At 34.1% G+C, this 20,712-nt stretch overlaps 1 protein-coding gene across 5 annotated transcripts in view; it reads left to right on the forward strand.

Annotated features, from left to right (window-relative positions):
• Nucleotides 1-16,603, forward strand: part of LOC129237001 (proton channel OtopLc) — a 122,806-nt gene extending 106,203 nt beyond the window's left edge. For all 5 annotated transcript variants that reach the window (XM_054871351.1, XM_054871349.1, XM_054871350.1 and 2 more), the window contains 3 exons: nucleotides 7,920-9,391; nucleotides 9,452-9,800; nucleotides 15,024-16,603. In XM_054871351.1, coding sequence (XP_054727326.1) covers nucleotides 7,920-9,391; nucleotides 9,452-9,800; nucleotides 15,024-15,164 — 1,962 coding nt within the window. In that variant the 3' untranslated portion in view covers nucleotides 15,165-16,603. The remainder of the gene's footprint in view (nucleotides 1-7,919; nucleotides 9,392-9,451; nucleotides 9,801-15,023) is intronic.
• Nucleotides 16,604-20,712: the final 4,109 nt, after the last annotated feature.

The raw sequence follows: 20,712 nt of genomic DNA on the forward strand, positions 1-20,712 counted from the left end.
ATATAAATGTTTTTGGGGTCGCTGATGTCGAATCTGAAATCAGATTTTAGAAATTCAATATGGCGGATCCAATATGGCGACCGAAAATTTAAAAAATCCATATTTTTATACAAATATTTGCATACATGGGTTTTCGAGGTCGCTGATTTCGAATCTGGACTCAGGATTTAAAAATTCAATATGGCGGATCCAATATGGCGACCGAAATTTTAAAAAATCAATTTTTTTATACAAATATTTGCATACAGGGGTTTTCGAGGTCGCTGATTTCGAATCTGGACTCAGAATTTAAAAATTCAATATGGCGGATCCAATATGGCGGCCGAAATTAAAAAAAATCAATTTTTTATACAAATATTTGCATAAAGGGGTTTTCGAGGTTGCTGATTTCGAATCTGGACTCAGAATTTGAAAAATCTTTATACCAAGCGCCTAAGTTGAAAATTCCAGCACTTTCATAAGCCTGTTATTAGCCTGCAAAGTTTGGTGAACATTTGCAGTTTCCAGAGCCTACCACGAGGAGGTTACAGGTTTAGAAGACTCCACTTTTATTTTTTTTTTATTTTTTTTAATTTTTTTTTTATTTTTTTTTAATTTTTCTTTATTTTTTAAATTTTTTTTTACGGTTTTTTGGTTTTTTTTTATTAAAACGATTTTTTTTTAAGATTTTTTTATTTTATATTTTTCTTAATTTGAAAATTAAAGATATTTTAGGAAAATAAAATTGATTTCAACTGAAAATATTTTTTTTTGCTTTTTTAAGATTTTTTTTTTTTAATTTTTTTATATTTTTATATTTTTTTTATGATTTACTTTTTTTTTATCTCTTTTGAGGAGTGGCCGTTACTCGTCACTTTGCGGAACCTCTGGTAATGCGAGTAATGCAATTACTGCAGATGGAAGAGGCAATTTTTTTCGTTTTTGTAGTCGTGAACTCAAGCTATGAGACGCTATTAGTGGATCTGAGGAATCCATAGAACGCAAGAACATATCTTGCATTGTAGCTTCTCGACTACATTTCCGACTGTGCCGCTCACGGTAACACTTATAATTTTTATTGCGGGCTTCAGAAGCTTCTTCTGCAAACATTCCTACAGGTAAAATACTATTTTCTATAATCGCAGAGCCGTGAATTAATATTTTATGAACCGTCGCAGGCATAAAATACCAATTGTAGTTCGCAACATAAATTCTTGCAGTCTGATGGCACAGTATATTGAATTTATTAGGATCTATCGGCAGATGGCAGGATAAAGCCATTAATATTATTGAAAAGTTGGTTACTAATTCTGTATTCAACTCTAAACAATTTGCAAAGACTTCTGAATTTTGAAAAGCCCGACGAGCTGAATTGCCATCATTACTGTTTCCGCAACCTCTATCCTTGGGCATGTCCACTTTCAATCCCAATTTCTTCCACAAAATATCTTGTATTTCTGCTTTTCTGCGCGAATATTCTTTTTTATCAACTTCGTTTGAGACTCTCCACTTTCTTATATTTTTCCTGTATGAAATATTTAAACAGCATTCCAAAATTTTAATCCAAGCGTGCAATGGACTTATGCCATGCTGCAGGCAGCCAGTAATTGGTAAGAAAACATCTGTCGCAATATTGGAAAGATCATTGAATTGTTTTGGTGTCGCGTGGCAAATTGGACATGACTGTGATGATGTTGTGTCAGTAAGTGCATTTAAAACTTTACCATCTATTAGAGTCATATGCAAAGAAAAATGTAAACGTATACGAAAATGTTGTACCTCAATTTCCAAGCACTCGAGCTTATTAATTTGTTCGTCCATTATTTGCTTTTGTGATTTAATAATTTCAGTAGTTTCTTTTATCCATTTAAGTGAAATTGGGCGACAAAATTTTTCAGATTGAGAAATAGCGTTGTTCCACAAAATGGTCCCATTTGACGTTACTAATCTTAAAGGAATGCATGTACAAGCAAGTAAATTTGTATCAACTTTTTCTACACTTGATTCAGAATAAGGTTGTTTGAATGATGGAAATCCACTGGTTCCATCAAACCCCCAAGAAAAAATAAAAACAGCTTCAATGTCGCAAAAATTAGACTTCTGTGCATATAAAAGTACTACTTCTTGCTGCAACTCGGCAATTCTTCTGGCAGTATGATTTAAAAGCGCTTGAAGATCGCACTTAGCTTCATTCTCATTTATTTGAATGAATTCTTTTAGAGGTCTACATTGCTCTTTAGCTTCCTTTAATCGATCGTAAGGAGGCCAAACATCAGCTCCGCTTAATTTTGTTGCTAACCTTATATTTGTATAAACTGATTTTGAAAGCCCATTATCGATCAAAAAAGCCAGAGCTTCTTCAGGAGATTTCACAATAAGTGAAAGCGTGGCTTTACTGGATTGCTTTATTTTCACGCAATACTCTGGGTTTTCTATGATTTTCTTCAAAACCGAACTTAATTCGCACTCCTGAGACTTTATTGCAGCTTGTCGTGCCGCCAATAATATTTTTAGAGGATCGTTTTCACATTGCTGGCTTATTTTTGCAATTGCCCGCCGCTTCGATCGATCTGACATTTTTTCAAATTCAACACATGGGCGACCACGTTTCAAGGAAGAAGAATCGGAACTAGACTTTATTCTTAATTCTGGAATGAGAAACTGTGAATTAATCCATTCGACATTTTTCTCTGTAAATGATTTATTATTTTTTTTGGTTTTTTTGTATTTAACCTTTCTTTTAGAAATAAGAGACGCAACCATCTTAACTAAACGCTTAAGATCCTCAGAATGTACCTTATTTTCTTCAATTAGTAATTTATTTAAAATATATTTTACACCGCTTCCTTTTTCAGCATCATTGGCATCTAAAATTTCCTTCTTCGTGAATGTCGCCATTATAATGAAACAGCTTTGATTAAATTGCATTTAACAATGAGCCGACCAACTAAGTTTCGAATTTTCTGAAATTTATTTTTGATTTAATGCCTACTATGTTGTTAGAAGCAAAATTCTAGACATTTAAAAAAACCTTCCCCCAATCAGAATTACGTTCTCCCAACGATTTTTTTAATTTATCATGGCTACTTTGTTACTTTTGTAATGTAAACAAAAAAACATTTCTATTGGCTGTGTAAGGATTTTTTAAAAATATTTTTAATATATCAAAAATGACTCAAATCTGTCAATTCAGTAAAACGTTATGGGCATTTGAACATAGACACAGTACAAAAGCTGTTCAGAGCGCACATACGTTTTTACCGTTATCTCTGAAAATACTAAAAAGCGCACATTTGCGCATTAATAGGTAATAATAGATACTTCAAAGAATATTTTCATATTGAAATTTTGTTAATATCATGGAGTGCCAAAAGTTGCCAGCATTCGACGGCTAAAACTTTTTGGTAAAAAACAACATTTTAAGATTTTTTTCCACCTTTCTTGATGCCAGCCCATAGTGCGTTGTCTACTGCGTCGTGTGGTGTGGCCACTAAAACGACCCCTTCTCTCCTTCTGAGGAGACACCCTTCCCGGAACTGCTTTCTATATTGCTTCGAGAGGGCCCAGAACGGCATCCATAAAAGACCAATTATATTCACCAACGTCTGGGTCCGCCATATTTATAGCCAGCTTTCATACTATAGGCTCGTCTTCTTGTGTCTCTGTCTGTGCGGCTTCGCTTTGTTGCATTGTGTCGAAGTCAATCTTTTTTTTCGTAGTACGTTCTCGATGTACTTCTTTACCGCGTTCAAGCTGTCCTCGCGTTCGAGCAGTTTGCTGATTGTGTTGCTCGGTGCGATGTCGCCAATCTGCTCCCTCAGAGCATTTCTTTCCGCGAGCCATCTGTAAAAACTAAACGTGTGAGTGTCATAGATCACCTTAGCCATCCCCAAGATACCAGAACTGGATAAGGCTACTTCCAACGATACTGGACTAACGAAATTAAGCAAAAATTGTATCAAACAATTTTGCCTATTTTCCACGTACACTCAGTATTAAAAAGTTTTTAAGAACTTATTTCCCTATCTGCTTATATCTTCGAAAATCCACCAGTAGTTTAGGTCAGCCTGTCTATCGATGACGTCTGTCTAGCGAAAATGTCAATCTGAGTAATATTTCCTATTGAACTCGTCAAGAAAGAAACTTTAATGGGCTTATGAGTATAGCAAACTTCCCAGTTATAACTTCTTCTCCATGTCTTTTAAAAGAAATGCGGCGCTGACGATAGTCCGAAATTAAGAAACTTCAGATTACGGCAGTACTAACAGTCCACTTCCTATCTCTTAGCGCTCACCATCACTTTAAGAAAGAATATTGTCTTTAACTTACTAGCGCCTGTACCAGCCAGCTTTTTTCACCTAGTACAAAGCTGAAAGGTCTGGCGCAGCCTGGCACTCCTTAAGTAGCATTACAGCCCCATTTTGATATCCTTTGGAGATCTCCAAAGAGCAGATATCTGCAGCCAACCAGAGCTGTTGATATAATGAAGAAGATTAATGGGATTTGGGTTGGCGCACTGACTCAGGGTGTCGAAAAAGGAGAACCCAGTGATCTCAATCGTCTGGCTGCCGAGTTCGGACATTTTCAGAGAAATCGCTCAGCAGTCTCCTTCTCTGAAAGATCCCCAAATAGCACACCAATAAATGGAGCTCCCTTCATCTGCTCTGCGCTTGTCTGAGAAAGAAGTTTTGCAATTCTCCTTTAACAACAAGTAAATGCCGATGACCGGGCGGGAGATCTCTGAGACCGATTTAGTTGACCGCTTCCTGACAAACTAATCAGCAGTTTCATTTTCCTTTACGTTCCTTATGTCCTGGAACCTAGATCAGCGAAATATTACACCCAAGAGATTTTATCTCGTACTTACAGGAATTGACCAGTTCGGATCTGCACCATGGTGTCTTCAGAGCCTTGATCGTTGGTTGACTATCGGAAAAATATGTTAATATCTCCCAGGCTCCCACGTCCCCCAAGCAAGGATTGCAACGACTTCTGCCTGAAAAACAGGAGCAGTATTCGGCAGTTTAAAGAAATAGATAAATTACCTTTTTTAGAAAAAACTTTTGCTCCAAAAGATGGTACATACAAGAAAAATAATTTCTTCTGATATGTCACTAAAGGAACCAACGATTTGAGATTCCTGCACCGTCTTGTGCAAAAAAGGAAAAATTAGCGACTTTCCTCGTACGCTTCTCATAAGGAAGGTAATGAACTTTGCGAGTTAATATTCAGGTTGTCACGACAATACGATGAGTCCATAAAGCAAAGACGCCCATCCTCATCATCTCTTTTGCTCAATTTCAAGCCCCAATTTTTACCATTCTTGAATGTCTACTAATGTAATAAACAAGACCGATGTGCGAAAAAGGCTATCAGCATACTAAGTAGTGATATGGATTTGGATAGTTTAAAACAAAATTTAGAGTTTTGATACCTTACGAGTTGAAGCTAATCTATATACCTTTTCCTTTTTGTATTGCTCATATACAACTTAATCAAAAGCTTTTATATTTTAATAGTAGAAGTGCTACACTTCCTCGGTCCATAATTCTGATGTTAATAGTTTAGAAGTTCACAGTTATTATATTTTGAGGAAGAAAATGAAGAAGAAAGCCTCTCTAATTGAAAGAGAAGTCAATGTTGGGTAGAAAGAAATACGATCGTGGGGGCCATTGATGGGGATGATTGAAACTTAAAAATGTTTCAGTTGAGTCAACAGAAAAAAGTGAACTTATTTAAAGTAATAAATTTGAATTGCCTTCGTGCAAAAATAAAGTTAATATAAAAAATATTAAGTTCGAATTGTCTTCGAATAAAAATAAAACCAAAATTAAAAATAATAAATTCGAATTGTTTTCGAACAAAAATGAAATTAAAATAAAAAAAATAAATTTGAATTGCCTTCGTACAAAAACAAAATTAATATAAAAAAATAAAAAATTTGAATTGTCTTCTTATAAAAATAAAATTAAAATAAATATTTATAATAAATTTGAATTGTCTTCATACAAATATTTATGCCCGTAGCTTCACAATTTGAAGACCTCACAAAAATTAGAAAATATGCTGGAATTTGAACTGAATTTTGAAATATATCTCGGGCTTTAAGAAGAGTTAATGAGTTCTTATTTAAGCTCTAACTTTTTTCGGAAGATATTTTTTAAATTTTTAAAATTTGATGATCGAAATGGGAAATTCCGCAAACTTAGCTTTAACCATTTTTTCTATACATATTAAGGGGTTATATACCTTGTAAGCCCGAAAAATTGGACGATTGTCATAATTTTTTTTAAATATGTTTTAGGACTTTTATTCAAATGAGGCAAATATCATACGGAAGGGTAACTCTCGAAGAATACATTTTGGTGTTTCTATTTTAAAAAATGTTATTATTTGTTGTTGATATCGCCCCTCCCCCGAAACGCCACTTTTTAGAAGAGGTTTGCGGTGATTAATTCCAGCGAACTATGCAAATATTTATAAAAAGTGAACCGTTCAGATTCACGAGGTTGTAACTTCGAATAATTGAAAAAAAGTTTAGGCAAGTCGATCAAATAGTTTTTGATAAATAATGATCACCGCGATGGTAATTTTCAAAAAACACGACCTTGAGAGAATCGCGTCTAAAGTTTTGCGTGCACTTCTCGTTCCAAGAAAGGTCGCGCGCTTCCACGGTCTGTAACTTTCGTTTTAGTGCTCCGATCTTTATGATTTTTTGAACTTATATTTTTAAGTTGATATACTTTTAGAATATGACATAAAAAAGTTTTAGGTCCAACACAAGGTATATATCCCCTTAAGAAACTAAGCGTGCCTTCTTTCCTTCAATAATATTTTTTAATTTAACAAATAATATTTTTTTTATTTTATGTGTACAAAAAGCCATTTGGGTGCTTTTTGACTCCAACAGATACTTGTAACTGCCAACTGCTTATATGGCTTTGAAATTATGATATACAATTTATCAAATTTTTTTATCGATTCATTCATACTATTTTTACTTAATTCATAATTTGATCTTCCATGCTGCAAAGCTTTTCAAAAATTCGTGACTGGTGTTTTTCCTTTTTTTATACCTCATTGTATATATTTTTTTGTTTTAATATTTTTTTATTTTTTATTTTACTATTTTTTTGTTTTAATATTTTTTGTTTAATTTTTATTTTTTGTTTTAATATTTTTTTTTATTTTTTATTTTAATACTTTTTTGTTTTAATATTTTTTTTTAATTTTTATTTTTTGTTTTAATATTTTTTTATTTTTATTTTAATATTTTTTTTTTATTTTTTATTTTAGTATTTTTTTATTTTTTATTTCAATATTTTCTTGTTTTAATATTTTTTTTTTAATTTTTATTTTTTGTTTTAATATTTTTTAATTTTTATTTTAATATTTTTAATTTTATATTTTGTTTTTAATTTTTATTTTTTGTTTTAATATTTTATTTTATTTTATTATTATTTTTTTTATATCGAATATTCGATTAATTTTCTCCGCTATTCGTATTTTATTAGCTAATTTTTTTAGCTCTTAATATCATTTTTAGTTCGTTTAGCTTTCTTGCCAATCTTGCCCTTAAATTTGACATTTTTATTGCATGCGAGAAATTTTTTCAAAATTTTCCAAGTAGCTTTTAATTAAAATTTTCACGCATAAAATCCTTTTCATATGCAGACTAGGCCACCATATCAGGTACAGTATTTCCACTTTTTATGCTACATTGCCATCTAGGTATTTAAAAATTTTAATTTTATTTGTTTATTTTAATATTATGTATTTATTTTTTTTTTTTCAAAATTTAATTTTATTTTTTTTTATTCAGAAATTTATTTTTCGTCTTTCTTTTAAACCGAATGGCTTTTTGAAATATTCATTTTCTACATTTAATTTACTCTAGCGCGCAAACTGCCCTTTAACAAAGTCCTCCTTAACAATTCCAGCTCAACATCCACCGCTTCAAGGTGATCGCCCGCTTTGGCCTCATGCACGTTGTCGCCACAAATATTTGCGTTTGGATACGTACGCTCGTCAAGGAGTCACTACTCGAAATCACACTCTATCATCAACGTCGTGAACCCGATCCCGATGACTCGTCCATTGCCAAGTCCATACGTCAGCATGCATTGCGTCATGCTGGTACAGTTCTGCGCACACACGCCGGCCCCAATGAAGAATTTGAGGTACTGGACGGCGAGGATTTGCTTCCCGCCAATGCCTACAAAACTGACAATGTGATCTCGAAATTGGTGCGCAAAACTGTTGATGGCATTTCCAAGTCGCTGGGCATGGGCGCTGCTGCCGGTACGAATGCCAATGCAGCGCTCACCACGCTGCTTACATCTACCGCTAGACCTGCCACCATCACCACCACCACCACCACTACCCCACGTCCCTATTTCACTACACCATCATATCAGTGGCAAAGTACTACTATGGCACGCAAGTTGAAGAAGTTTATCACGAGCACTACAGCTGCCACGTCCACCACCACGTTGGGCACCACGCCTACCACAACACCAACATCGACTACAATGCTGGCGAGCAGCCCTTTTACCACAACCACTACCACAACAACCACGACCACTGAGTCACCCTTCAGACATCACTTTGAGCATTCGGCATTTACGACTGGTGCCCCAAGCGTTGCCACCGATTATCTTATGTCCACACACGGCGCTGTTGCCGATTTGCCATCATCCACCTCAGAGACTATGTCTTCGAGCATTGGTTCGGGCATTGCCTCGTTCTTTAGTAATTTAGTCTCGTCAACGCCTAGTACCACCGTCACCACAACCACACCCTCCACTACCACTGAAAATGCTTTGAATGTCATGACTAATTTGCTTGGACCCGGCATGAATAATTTCCAAACATACTCGGGCATCTCACATCCGGAATCAACTGGTGTTGTGAGTTTTGAAAATCTTGAGAGCCTCGATAACATCTATCCCGCCGCATTATCCTCCAACATTGGCACTTTGAACTCAACCGCTTGTGGACGTGTCGATATTATGGGCACTATTGTCTACGACTCGGCACCCTTCCTGTATCCCTTCATTATCGAGTACTCACTGATCGGCGCTGTTGTATTGTATGTTATGTGGAAGCATATCGGTCGTTATCCGGGTCGTATGAACGATGAGGATTTGGAGCATCGTTTGGAAGTGATGTTGTCACGTCGTGCTGTGGCAATGGCACATCAGGCTCGTTCGGGTCGTGTCGATTGCGTGGGCTCGTCAAAGGGGTTGTTCTTTGGTCTGTTGTTGTTGGTAGGTGCATTGATCTGCCTGATACTCTTCTTCGTCTTGGTGCGTCATCAGCAGTTCTCGCTGCTAGCAATTTACCTAGCCGACGCAAGTCACTGCATACTCATGGCATTCGCTGTGCTCGCCATCATCATCGGCTTTATAAGGTAAGAATGAAATGGTTTTCTTAAAAAAACGCTAACAATTTCTTCTACTCCCATCCGCAGAGTTAAAAATCTTAAATTCCGTTGCGAAGAGCAATCCAATCTCAATGACATTCTACTACGCATCTCCGCTTTTGGTCTTTTCACCTATTCGGTGTTTGGCGTCATAGCCGGCAGTTTGAAGGCGCTCGAGAGCGAACCGAATCTTCTAGTCATGACCACAAGCGCCGTAGCGGTATTCCAGGTGATCTTACAATTGCTCTTCATAGCCGATGTTTCGCGTCGTCGCGTTCACTTGCCCGAGCATGACCGCAGCAAACCGGGCCGTCAGATTGTCACATTCCTATTGATCTGTAATGTGGCTATGTTTGCTATTTACACATTTGAAGCTCAAAAAGTATTCGCCAATCCTGTAAGTAGATATGTACGTGAGCGATATATGAAGATATGTTTTACCAAAAGAAAAAAAAAACAGTTTTACGAAATTCAAAAACAAAACGCATAAGTATGTGAGAGTTGATATTTGAAGGACATTGCGATATCCTTTGTGCCTTATGGTTTTGAAAAGTATGTGAATTCAGAGTTGTTGCATGAGTTTTTGCCTGTTTTTGTTTCAAGTAGCGAAGTACTATTTGATTTTAATATTTAAACATATTGTTGTTGTAAAAATTAAACGATTCATGATCATTTTAATTTTTTGGTTCCGAAGTTATGATTCCAAACATCTATCGAAGTTTCTCTGAACTGCAATTGGCTTCACTTCCCAATAGAATTAAAATTCCTGCTATGCATTTAGAAATTATCGATGGAAATTTGAAAATCAAGCTTTGGATAGGCATGTGAGGGACTGAGATATTAGATATTATTCTCAGAGATGATGTTTAGGTAGGTAGGTGAAATGATTGAAGTACCACTCGAGCCCTCCCCAAGTATCACTAAACCGCCGTTTTGATACCATTTCGAGACCTCCGCCAGGCAGATATCTACAGCCAGCCAAAGCTGTTGATGTAACGAAGAAAGCTGATGGGATTTAAGTTAGAGCACTACCCAATGCTGTCGAAGAAAAGATCACCCAGTGACCTTAATCGTATAGCTGCCAAACCCGGACATTTCCAGAGAAATCGCTCTACAGTCTCCTCCTCTGAAAGGTCCCCACAGCTTCTGCAATGGAGGTAAATGGTAACCCTAGTTTTTCCGCATGTGTGCCGATCGTCCAATGATCGTTAAAGTTTAGGAATTGAATGACATGGAGTCCCCAGAACTTTCTGAGTACTCCGTCTAATGTACTTGGGCAAGAGGACTTGCGAAATAGCACATAAATAAATGGAGCTCCATCATTTCTGCGCTTTCCTAAAAAATAAGTTGTGCAATTCCCTTTTAACAACTGCCATGGGGATGCCGACGACCGAGTACGGGGTATCTGAGACCCAGTCAGTTCCTTTCCTGGCAAGCTTATCAGCAATTTAATTTCTCTCTATGGTCCTATGTCATGGACCGCAGATCAGTGAAATGTTACCTGCACACCCAAGAGATTCGATCTCCTTCTCTGAAAACCACTATCAGTATTCGGCAATTTTAAAGAAATAGACAAATTGGCCTCGCTTCGAATCCCGATTCCATCTTGGAGGGAAGAGAGGGGTGACAGCTTCTGTGCAGATTTTCCCTTCGTTCCAATCCTGCCTACTTTGAAAAATTGCCCTGGCACAACCCTCAAACTCCAATTTGCGGATAGAGAGATCTGCACGAAGTTCAGAGAAATTCGGTGTTAACTGCCCAAAAATGCTTCCATCTTCCCTGAGAGATGTCTCAAGAGGTCAACCTCCTTTAACCTGATTGTACTTTGATCAGTGGTGGAAATAACATTAAAGTTGATGGGAAGTAAGTGCCAAACGACACTCAGGGCAGCACTGGGACAAGTTCTACACGCTCCGGTGATGCTAATGTATGCAGTCTTTTGCAACCTCTCCAGTTTAGTGATATTATAGCCCTGCCGAAGGGCTTCTCACCAAACCAGGCATCCATACGTTAAAGCTGGCAGAATCACTACGTAGTAAATCTAAAACACGACCTTGACAGGACCACATGATTATGTATAGTCGCATAAATTTTTTAAATAAGGCCCAAAGAAAAATGAACATCCTGGTACTTAAGACTCTGTCAGTAGATCCAGCATGTTAGTTCGTACTTCCCCAATGGGAAAATTAACTTCTACTGAGCTGAAAAATGGTGCTGAAGTTCGTAGGTAGTCTTGGTTTCATGTTAGTGGATCTTTCAGAACTGTCAATAGTTGCCAGATAAATTACGTCAGATAGGATGTAACGCTGCAGCAAAAAAAGGGGTATGAACTTTTATTTGAATTTAGCTTAGTTTAATCTTAGAGAGTTTAAGTTTAGAGAATTAGGCAAAACATCTTAAATAATTTGGGGTTTCCTCAAGATACATGTCGTTAGCGAATGTCCAAAAGCTTCCACATAAAATATTAGACACTCTCGCCATTTCGAAAATACACGAGAAACCTTAAGGTTCCTCAAGAGACGAGTGAATGCTATATAACTTAAGGTCGTTGTATATCTGCTATAAAGGTATACTTGTATATATCCACTTTGAGATCTCCACAAAGCGTATTCTCACTCAGTATTACTCTAATAAGAAAGCATGGTGGTGTTGTCTGAGTGATACATCCCAGACCCAATTAGCACAAAATTTGCCATTTTGATATACCACTTGTACAATGACTGATTTTTATTAGTCGAACCATCTGGATTTGACTATGAATCTGCCAATGTCGTCTGTTTTCTTTTCTGCAATTTCTTTCAAGTTAATCATCGAGAATTCACCCGGAATTCTTTCTCGTAGAGCACCCAGACTTGAGCGCTCACACAGATAGTGAAAGACTGTTTCATGGGTTTTTTTGTTGATAGCAGCTTCTACATCTATCGTTGTACAGCTATCCCATCTTCCTGGCATGGTCTTCCAAACCTCACTGACTGATTATTGTTGACGTAATTCTGAATATGTCGGCATTAAAGGACATAAACGTCGTTTTTTTTAAGATCTCTGTGCAGATTTGAAAATTATTGTTAGAGAATTTCTGCGCTAAGTAACGTCATTTAGATGTTCTGCTGCATTTGGTTTTTCTCACACCGAGGAGCCCTTAGCCTTCCTTTGCTATCACCAAGTCGTGACACTTCCAATACTGTGAAGCCACTTGACTATGTTTTAAAGGCCTTGCAGCAAATACCTGATATTTGATGTTGCTAATAGGCAAAGTTCCATAAATGTTCCGCACAATCTTTCTCTCGAACACTCCAAAGGTTTTTTATGGGGCAGTGCCATTCTCCATACATCAGCGCCTTACAACAGGTGTGGCACTAGCCGGATTAGAGGATTGTCTGGTTCAAAGTACTAAGCATTTTATCGCAAGAGTTAACTCCATTCCCTTGACATTTCGATCGACATTAATCCCAAGTAGCGAGTTCTAAGTAAAGCCATTTACTAGTTCGTAATTATATCTGGTAAAAGATTCAAAAAAGCGCACCTACCTGTTCTTCAAAAGTATTTCTTTTTCTTCGGGACATTTTATGGTGTATTCAAGATAACGCAGGGTTCAAATAGGAGTCTGTTAGAATGAACCAAAATAATGCTACTCTCAAAGGGGTTGGGTTGAGCAGACGCTTTTTAAAATACAACTATAATAAACTTCTTTTTTAACGAAACTGTGTAAATTCTTGAACTCATATACGACCCTTTTAGGGGTGTAAAACATGCTAGTCTAGTTAGTTCTAAATGTAGAAATCATTGAAGCCATTTTTCAGCAAATTCGTGTTGGAATTATTTACATATAATTATTTATAATTCATAGATATTTAATTTAAAAATATTATTTATAGATAGAGTAACATCTTACCGAAATACTAAATACCTACTAGAGATGTCAATACTGATATTTCGGGAGGTCGATTTCCCCGAATTTTCCCCGTGATTTTTATTGAATTTAAGAAATTGAGATCTCGAGATGCTGCGAGTATAGATATAGATATCCCAGCGTTTCGGGACCCTGTGTTGTATTTTGTTTTTTATTGATTTTAAGAAATTCATATTCCGAAATGAGTCCCGATATGCCAGAATTATATTAAAAATACCTCGATAATTCGGGCCCGTGTGTTGATTTTCATGTTTTATTGAATTTACAAAAATGTATTTCCGAAATGAGTCCCGAACGGCCGGGCGATGTTTCGGACCCAAGTTGAAATTAAAACATTTATACCCCAAGAAGTCGGAACTACGTATATATTAAATAAATCTTGTCCTCTTGGCACCCCGTCTTGTTTTTTGTTTTATTGAATTTAAAAAATTTATATTCCGAAATGGCTCTCGGGATGCCGAGGCTATATTAAAAATATTACAACATTTCGTTATCACTTCTTGTTTTTTGTTTGTTATTGAATTTAAAAAAATTATATCCTGGAATGGATCCCGAGAAATATCTCTCCGTTTCGGAAACTCGTATTGTTTTTGGTTTGAATTTTGAGTTGCCGGAGCTATATTAAAAATATCCCCACGTTTCGGGACCAAGTGATTTCTTATGGCTTTAAAAAAATTATGTATAACCCGAAATGAATCCCAACATGCTGGGATTATATTCAAAATAACGCCACGTTTCGGGACCCCGTCTTCTTTTTCGTTTTTTATTAAATTCAAGAAATTTTTATCCCGAAATGAGTTCCGAGATACCAGGATCATATTAAAAATATCATGACTTTTAGGTGACGTGGTGTCTTGTTTTTTTTATTGAATTTAAGAAATTTTAATACCGGAATAAGTTGTCGGGATTATGTTACAAATATAAGAAAATTTCGGGAGAAAGTGATTTTTGTTGAGTTTAAAAAAATGTATATCTTCAAATGAGTCCCGATCTTTCGGAGTTCCATGTTTTTTCTGTTTTTTATTGAATTTCAAAAAATGTATGTATACCCCGAAATAAGTCCCGAGATGCCGGAAATATACAATATTACAAATATCCCGACATTTCAGGAACACGTATTGTTTTTTTTTTTTTGTTTTGTTTTTATTGTTTTTAATATTCCGGCACTATATTAAAATTTTCCCGACGTTTCAGGAACTTGTCTTGCTTTTTCATTTTTTATTGAATTTAAGCAATTTTAATACTGAAATGAGTACCGACATTCCGAGACTATACTTTTTAAATCCCGAAATTTCGGGACCACGTGTTTTTTTATTCATTTGAAAAATATATATCCCGGAATGAATCCCGAACTTCCAGGATATTTCTAATTTACAACCCAGAATGAGTCCCGAGATGCCGGCCCTATATTAATATCAACCCAAAATTTTGGGGTCATTAGTTACCGCTGTACCTATTGCCATCCCTAGTACACACACATACATACATATCTCAGTGTAATAAAATATTATCTTTGCATATTTCTTTTTCAAATCCAGTTTCTTACCACGTTTTCACTTCTCATATCTTCATGTATTGCGTACTTTTTGCACTCTTGATGTTACGTAGAATTAGAGCATTGATCGTTTTGAAAATTTCATTAAAATCTATATTTTTCTCTCTACTTTCTCCATCTTCAATGCGGTTTTTCTCCGTTTGTGTGGTGCACAGGTTCAACTTGACTTTTACGGCTTTGTGCCATGGTCAATAATTCAACGCGTCACACTGCCACTCTGCATTTTCCACCGCTTCCACAGCGCCGTAACACTCGCCGAAATCTGGAAGACAACGTATAAGGCACGCCTCGAATAAGGAGACACGACGACGCTCCAGCTGAAATTGTACTGCATAAGCAAATAGAGAATGGATTATGTAGAGTGCCCAAAGAGTATTTAAAGCGAATAGCAAAGAAACTGCCAAACTGCAAAAAAGGTACCAAAAAACAAAACAAAAGGAAGAAAAGGAAGCAAGCGGAGAAAAGAAAGAAATTGGGAAAACAAGTGACGACGAAAAAATGAATGTCTAAAGAAACAGATGAATTACACAGCATAATTTAACACTGAAGCAGCGTAAAAGAAAATTAATAATTTAAATTTATTAAAAAGTGACAAATTCAATTGTGTGAGAAGGATAAAATACATAGAAGGTAAAAAATAATTGCACGAATAACCCTGAAAAAAAAACAAAACAAAAAAAAAACAAATCTATAAGGTAGGGAGGGCTAAGGATGTTGTGAAGTCAAACATATTGAACCACTAAGCTGTTACTCGCATACAACATACACATTATCACCCACACCGACATACACACACACACGCCACATATTCAAACAACCGAAAATAGACACTGGCTTATGCCATGTTATGCTATGCCATGCTATACTACATACATAAACAAACATACCTACACTCAGCAAAGTAATAGTAAGGACAAGTAAAAGTAAAAGCATCCAAAGCAAAATGGCAAGCAAACGATTAAGGCGAATCAAATTATGTATTGTAGCCGCATCTGCGCATCTGAATTAGAGCAGACAAAAAAGTTGTATATTTAAGTCTAATGTTAAGATTTTACTTATTAATTATTACAAATAAAAAATGGAAAATGCAAAAAGGAACATAACAATTATTAATTATGAACTACTTACATAGTTAAGCGAGTACAATTTTTAGATTTCCACGAGTGTGTAAAACTAATTTTTAAAAAGTCACCGAAATATTTTTATTTATTATTCTTAACCAACCACAAACCGGATGGAAAACAATTTGAAAAAGCAAACAATAAAAATAAAAATGATTTACATAGAATTTCGTTATGAAGTGGGGAGTAAAAAACAACTACAAAAAATTAATTAATAATTTGAATGTTTCTCCTCTGTGGTAGGCTGCCATTAATTGGGTAGCAGTTGCGATAACTTTTTTTTTGGTTTTTGCTAAGTCATATTTTTAAAATAAGCTGTAGTGCTTGCTAGCAGCCACGCCCATAAGAGTGCAAAAACTCATTTGTATGGCCGCAAAGCGACAATTTATTAGTACTTAAATAGTAATGATTTCATATTTGCAATTTTCAAATTAAAGTAAGCGAAGGATGGGGGAAAAATGAGTTGATGGCGGCGGAGATTTACGAACGATATGTAATTTTTTGTGTGTATATTTTTTTATTTTTCTGTTTTTTTATTTGGTCTTCCTTTAGTTTTAGTTTATTGATATTTAATTTTGTGTATCTGTCGAATATTTTTGGAGTTTCCTTTATTTAAAAAATGAAGCATAAAAGATTTCTAAAAGAATTTATTTAATTTTTTACTGAACTTTATTTCAAAATTGTTAAGATTTTCTTCCAGTTTTATGCGCCTTTACTATTTCTATTTCCGTTTTTATTTAAATAAATGTTTGATCTTTATTGTTAAAATAAAATCAAAATTCTTTCACAATATTTCAAAATTTTTTTAATATTTTATTTAAATTTATTTTAAAACTGTTAACATTTTATTACAGTTTTTACTCCTTTTTATTTTTCGCTTTCTAATGCAATATAAAATTGTTATTTAATTGTATGTCAAGTTAAAAATATTTTTGGGAACATTCTTTTGTAATTTGAATAAATAAATATATAATAAATATTTCAATAAATTATTTCAATAAAAACATATTTAAAAATTATTTTTTAATATACTTTTTTCTTTGTTGCTTTTATAGTATCTTTTTATTTCCTTTACACTTAAAAAAGAAATACATAATTTTAGTATTTAAAATACAATTTTTTAAAATATATTTTTTTGTAATATTGAAAAAAATATTTTAAAATATTATGCTTTGTTCTAATTTTCCTATTGGTTTCTTATTTATTTGTATATTTTTTTTTGTGTTTTTGCCATTTCTCAATTTGATAACGGCCTATACCTATGAAATGAGACTTTCAATTTGATAACGGTCTATACCTATGAAATGAGACTTTGTTTTCAATTTCGTTTATTATCGTTTATTAACAAAGAATGGTTACAAATTTAATCTTCAAAATAATAGGCATCACTGGCGACACATTTTTCCCATCTCTCAGGAAATTTGTGGGTGCCGCGCCAAAGAAATATGCCGTCTTTGGCCGCAAACCAATCATCGAGCCATTTTTTGGCTTCTTCGTGAGAATTGAAGCGCTCTCGGAAAGTGTGTGGCCCATCGATGCAAACAAATGATAATCGGAAGGCGCCAAGTCTGGTGAGTAAGCCGCATGCACCAGCGGTTCCCAATCGTACGTCTCCACCAATTCCCGGGTCGCTCTTGTTCGATGTGGCGGTGCATTGACATCAAGAAAAATTACTTTATGACACCAATTGGCATATTCTCGGCGTTTTCGGTGTATAGCGTTGTTCAAATCGGCCATTTGTCATTGGGAGCGTGCACCGTCAACTGCTTAACCTGGTTTTAATAGGTCGTACCAAATCATACCACGCTGATCCCAGAAAACACACAGCATTGCCTTGCGGCCGAAACAATTTGGTTTGGCCGTTGTTTTTGACTTGTGGGCAGGTGGAACATACGATCGTTTACGCTTGGGATTGGAGAAATACACCCATTTTTCATCACCCGTAACGATTCGATGCAAAAAATACGCCCTTTTGAACCGGGAGAGTAGCATTTCACAAGTGGGTTTTCGACTTTTAAAATCATGGCCATGTCTTTCAAACGTTTAGAAATGGTTTTTTGGGTCACTCCCAACTGCTCTACCATCATTTTTTGCTTTTGACGATCATATTCATCCAACAATGCTTGCAATTCGGCGTCTTCAAACTTTTTCGGTGGCCGGCCACGGTCCTCGCTCTCCACGCTAAGATCACCACTTCGGAATTTTTCAAACTACCTGAAGCACTGTGCTCTACTTAGAGCATACCCACCATAAGCTTCTGTAAGCATATGATGAGCTTGAGAAGCGTTTTTCTTCAATTGATAACAGAAAATCAACGAGGTCCGCAAATCGTAGTTTGAAGGCACGAAATTCGATATTTTTAAGAGCGACAAAAATGCATTGTTGTATGAAACGTAACAAACAATGAACTGAATATTGTTGACGACGACAGACCAAAAAAACAAGACATTTGGGAAGGTTTAAAAATACTCCTAGCGACATCTATGGACTAATAACTAGAAGTCTCATTTCATAGGTATATACCTGCATTTTTGTAAATTTTTATTTTACTTTTTGCCTCTATTTTGTAAAAAAATATTTTATGATTACATTTTAATTATTATTTTCTTTAATTTTTTTAATAATTTTTTTCGTATTTTATATTTAAGTTTGTTTTTGTATTATTTTATATTTAATTTTGTTTTTGTAGTATTTTAAAAAAATTTTGTATCAAATTGAAAAGAGGCTAAAAAACCAATTGAATAAAAAAAAAGCAACGGAAAAAGAAAATTTCGCTTTAAAAAAATATAAATTATTTAAAAAAAATAAAGAAAAGTTTTAAAATATTTCCTTTTCATTCGAATTTTTCGATTCGAGACTTCTTATTTTATTATCTGTATCTCTGTCTCTATCCTTTCCGATACCTTTCTCTGATACTTTTCTCCTTCCCTCCTTGACTACAAATCTACCCCCTTTCCAGAGCTTTAAATAGAATGGCCTTTTTAGCCTGAGTGTTTTAGGAGCCACCAAATCTCCTGGTGCTCCTTGGCTCGACCTTTTCAAATTTCATTTTTCTTATTTTATTTGTTTTTTGTTTGATTTAATCCTATAAGTTTTAAATTTATATTTCAATTTTTATAGATTTCTGATTCCTATGAAAGGAAATATGTCCTTAATTGTATTGGGGAAAATAAAATTCATTGTTATAATATTTCTTTTATTTTTTATTATAAATTTTTTTAATAATATATTTTTTTTAATTATATTTTTTTTTATTTCTATTGTTTTTTATTTAATTATGTTTTGTTATATTTCAGTTTGAAATACTTCATTCTTGAATATTTAAATAGTTATATTTTTTAGGGCTCTAATATTTCTAAAAAATCAGTGTGCAATAATTTTATTTTCTGATTATTGTTTTTACTATTATATAAAATAAATAAAATAAAATATTACTTTCATATTTTACTTTTGTTAATGTTTAAAAATATTAGTTTGTTCGACTTTTTTATTTTTTTTTTATGGTTTTCTTTTTTAGTATTTTAAACTAAATTTTTTTTGTAATATTCCAAAATATTTTTTCTTCTCTATTCTACAATAGTTTTTTATTGGTTTCTGCTTTCTTAATTTTTTCTATGTTTTAACCTTTTAAGTTTTAAATTTGTGTTTTAATTTTTATCGATTTCTGATTTCTATGACAAGAAGTATGCTTTTTATTGCATTAATAAATGAAATGAAAATTAAATTAAATTTACTGTTATTATATATATTAAAAAATTTTGCAGTTCTGTACTCTGTTTTATAGTATTTTTGTTTTTTTTTACTTTTTATTTTTGTTATAATATTTAATTAATTAATTTTCAGAGCCTTCACTACAATTTAATTCCTTTGAAATTCTCTCCCTTCTTTGATTTTAGGTTTTATTAATTTTCTCATGCCAAAAAAATAATTTTCCAGTTCTTTTATGAGAAAAACAAAAATCATTGCCCATGTATATTTTGTGAAAAAAATGCAATCGAATATTTATTTTATGTTACAATTTAATGCGTAAAGATCTATAAATCTAACTCCCGAGTAAGAGAAAACCAGTGAATATATACTAATATTAAGTAAATTAAACTAAAGTTATATACACCCATATTAATATTAAACATAAAGAAATACAAAAACAAAAGCAAAAAAAAAATTCATAAAAAATTGTTGTTTATTTATTTTCTATGCAGTTGTTGGTAAACGATATTCTTCATATCTAATACAACTAAGAAATTAAAGGAAAAAGTTAAGCAAATATATATACATACATAGAAATACTGAATGGGCTTGGAGTATAAATTTTACTATACATATATATAAGCGTGTTATCAGCAGTATTTTGAAACATAAAAGGGTAAGAAATAATATTAAAAATAATATTAAAAATTATTCATTAAATTTGATGATATTTGTATCCACATGGAAATACATATATACGAGTACATTAAACAGGAAGCACAGCATTTTAGTAACGATTTTGACAGAGCAGTTCGAAAGAGTATCACAGATTATACTACATAATTTATTAGAACATGGACGACGATAAGAGAAGGGAAGGTGTATCAATTGCGTATCATCACTAACATGAGCACATTAATCATCAAGAGTAACAGTGATAATTTTTTCTCAGTGTGTACAGCACACAGCTTGAGAAACTGGGAGAGATTTTGCACCTATTATATGGAGATGAATGCTCTTTAGAAAAATTGAA

The sequence above is a fragment of the Anastrepha obliqua genome, chromosome 2 (assembly GCF_027943255.1).
Source record: "Anastrepha obliqua isolate idAnaObli1 chromosome 2, idAnaObli1_1.0, whole genome shotgun sequence".
Taxonomy (NCBI): Eukaryota; Metazoa; Arthropoda; class Insecta; order Diptera; family Tephritidae; genus Anastrepha; species Anastrepha obliqua.